Genomic DNA, 2,852 nt, shown 5'->3' on the forward strand with positions numbered 1-2,852 from the left:
TGTGTGTGCTTGGGTGTGTGTGTCACCAGCTTCATGTTTCAGGCCCGGTTCTAATGATAGACCGGTTCTGTCAGCTGTTTTGACACAAACTTTTCTTCTTCCATCTTTTTCTATTTTATACGTTTTTCTCATGTTTATTTCACTTTTTGATGTTTGAATTAAATAAATAAACTGATAATAATAATAATTTCGTCTTTATGGAAGAAAGTCTGCAGATTTCATTTTTTAGACATGAAGATGGAAGCAAAACTTTGACATGTCCATCATATTTGAAGAGGAATAATGATAATAAAACTGAATAAAGTTTGGGCTGGACTTAATAAAAGCCCAACAGAACCGGGTTTCTGTGGATCCTGACCCTGAATTTTCCTCCTTTAACATTATTGTTCCGAACCTCCGTCCATAACGACAGTATTGACTGAATGATTGATAAAGAATCTGATCAGTGTGTGATGTCCAGAACGCAGCCTGAAGGTTTCCTAGGTAACCGGAGCTCCAGCTGGTTCTGGTTCTGGTTCCGGCTCCTCAGAGGATCCAAAGCTTCAGCCTTTCTGTGTCGTTCTGCAGGAAGCCTCTTGGTTTCCAGGACCTGAGCTCACACCTGGAGAAGCTTCTGTCTGAAGGAGAAACACCTGAAGAGCTCAGAGGTAAAGTCCTGCTGCACTGTAAAAACACAAAACCTGACCAGGTAGGTTTTCTCTCGTTTCTACTGCAAATATCTACAGATGCACCGATCCGATGCTAATATCTGGATTGGTCCCGATATTGAAAACAATCTAGATCAGGTATCAGTCTTCCTGGTTCATAGGTTTAGATCTATTCAGTCTAATTATATGATTTATTATTTATTTTCCCTTATATTTATAATTCCTAGTTGCACTTGTGAACCATTTCAAAGGTTTGTTGCAGTTTATCTTTACAACTTTGACCAAGAAATAAATTTCTGTCAGGTTCTTTACTATTTATTTTAATTGGCTGTTTTATTCCTAACTTCACTGGCTGAACAAATTAAAGTTGTTTTCATATGTTTTAAGTGCGCTGTGCTGGTGCAGAAGTGTCAAAAAAGTAATAATTTTGTACATTTATGTCTGTGTTTTAAAATAATAAAAACTTTTTAAGCAGTAATTTTGTATCTGCTGATATTAATCCTGCCTTATGAACTCGTACAGGATATCAGACCCGACTTCTGGTGTCGGTGCAGAACTACAACATCTTGTTTCAAGTCAGCTTTAGCTTCTGTATGATGTCGTACAGAAACTTTGAATCTTCCATTTTACTTTTATTATTTTTCTACAATTATTACATCCATTTAGCATAAATGCTGCTTCAAACCTTCTCATTTCAGTTGGCAGCGAATTCTGTGGTGGAAAATGTCAGTAATTTATTATGACTTTATAATCTGATGTTCAGTATACTACCAGATGTAAAAATTACACCACTATTCCCTCGTTTCATAATAAAATACGTAACATTTTTATATGAACTCCAAGTTTTATTTAACCTCCATAGTTTAGGTTTTTTACAGCAGCCGGGCTGCTGGACGCTTCCTTTGGTCGTCAGAAGCTTTTCCATGCTATGTTAGCTGCTACGCTAGTTGCCAGCTCGCTACGCTTGCTCTCTATGCTAGCTCGCTACGCTAGCTCCCTATGCTAGCTCGCTTTGCTAGCTCTCTACGCTAGCTTGCTATGCCAGCTCGCTACGCTAGCTTGCTATGCTAGCTCGCTATGCTAGCTCGCTATGCTAGCTCTACGCTAGCTTGATAAATTTGACTGGCAGCCAGAAAGATGCTAAATTTCCCTCTGAGGAAAATAAAGGCTACTTCTATCTTCTGTCTCCATCTTCAGGAATTTATTTCAACTTGTATTTTATAATAATGATTGAAACACAGATGATATTTATATTAAAACCATTACATTTATTGGATTCCATTTTTTTTTTCTTAATTGTTCCTCCAACTTTCTGAGGCCCCCCAGCGCCCCCTGAGGCCCCCTAGCGCCCCCTGAGGCCCCCTAGCGCCCCCTGAGGCCCCCTAGCGCCCCCTGAGGCCCCCTAGCGCCCCCTGGCGGCTCCGTCTCTGAGGAACGCTGTATATTTGCAGTTGTTGGTCGGGTTTAGTTTTGCAGCCTGATCCTCTCCCTGTCCTCAGATCCGTCTGCAGAGGGCCGTCTGGGTCCTCAACCTGTGGTTCTGGACCACACCAGCGGCTTTGAGGGCCTCTTGTTCGTGGACGACGACCTGCTGGGGGTGAGCCGGGTCCGTTTGGGTCAGAACTTCTGGACTGTAGCAGAATGTCTCACATGGTGTTTGCTTCCTGCAGGTAATTGGCCACAGCAACTTCAGTTCCATCAGAGCCACCACCTGCGTTTTTAAAGGTAAAACACACCGGTTCTGCCGGGTTCTGACCGGACCGGGCCCAACAGAACATCTGAACGGTGGGTTCTGTTCCTGCAGGGAAATGGGCCTACGAGGTTCTGATCTCCTCTCAGGGTCTGATGCAGATCGGCTGGTGCACTCTGAGCTGTCGCTTCAACCAGGAGGTGAGGAAGAGGAAGAGTCGGCGGGCCGGGTCGGCGGACCGGGTCGGTTCTGACACAGTTCTCTGTTCTCAGGAAGGGGTCGGGGACACGCCGGACTCCTACGCCTATGATGGAAACCGGGTCAGAAAGTGGAACGTAACGACCACCAACTACGGAAAGGTGACAAGAAACGGGTTGGAGCGGGTCAGAACCTCATCTAACGGGTCAGAACCTCATCTAACGGGTCAGAACCTCATCTAACGGGTTAGAACCTCAGGGTCTGGGTCAGAACCTCATCTAACGGGTCAGAACCTCATCTAATGGGTCAGAACCTCA

At 44.2% G+C, this 2,852-nt stretch overlaps 1 protein-coding gene across 6 annotated transcripts in view; it reads left to right on the forward strand.

The window, feature by feature from the left end:
- Nucleotides 1–2,852, forward strand: part of rnf123 (ring finger protein 123) — a 54,491-nt gene that overhangs the window by 5,820 nt on the left and 45,819 nt on the right. For all 6 annotated transcript variants that reach the window (XM_008408234.2, XM_008408231.2, XM_008408233.2 and 3 more), the window contains 5 exons: nucleotides 568–647; nucleotides 2,147–2,244; nucleotides 2,318–2,372; nucleotides 2,452–2,537; nucleotides 2,610–2,696. In XM_008408234.2, coding sequence (XP_008406456.1) covers nucleotides 568–647; nucleotides 2,147–2,244; nucleotides 2,318–2,372; nucleotides 2,452–2,537; nucleotides 2,610–2,696 — 406 coding nt within the window. The remainder of the gene's footprint in view (nucleotides 1–567; nucleotides 648–2,146; nucleotides 2,245–2,317; nucleotides 2,373–2,451; nucleotides 2,538–2,609; nucleotides 2,697–2,852) is intronic.

Source organism: Poecilia reticulata, linkage group LG5 (genome assembly GCF_000633615.1).
Source record: "Poecilia reticulata strain Guanapo linkage group LG5, Guppy_female_1.0+MT, whole genome shotgun sequence".
In the NCBI taxonomy this organism is placed as follows: Eukaryota; Metazoa; Chordata; class Actinopteri; order Cyprinodontiformes; family Poeciliidae; genus Poecilia; species Poecilia reticulata.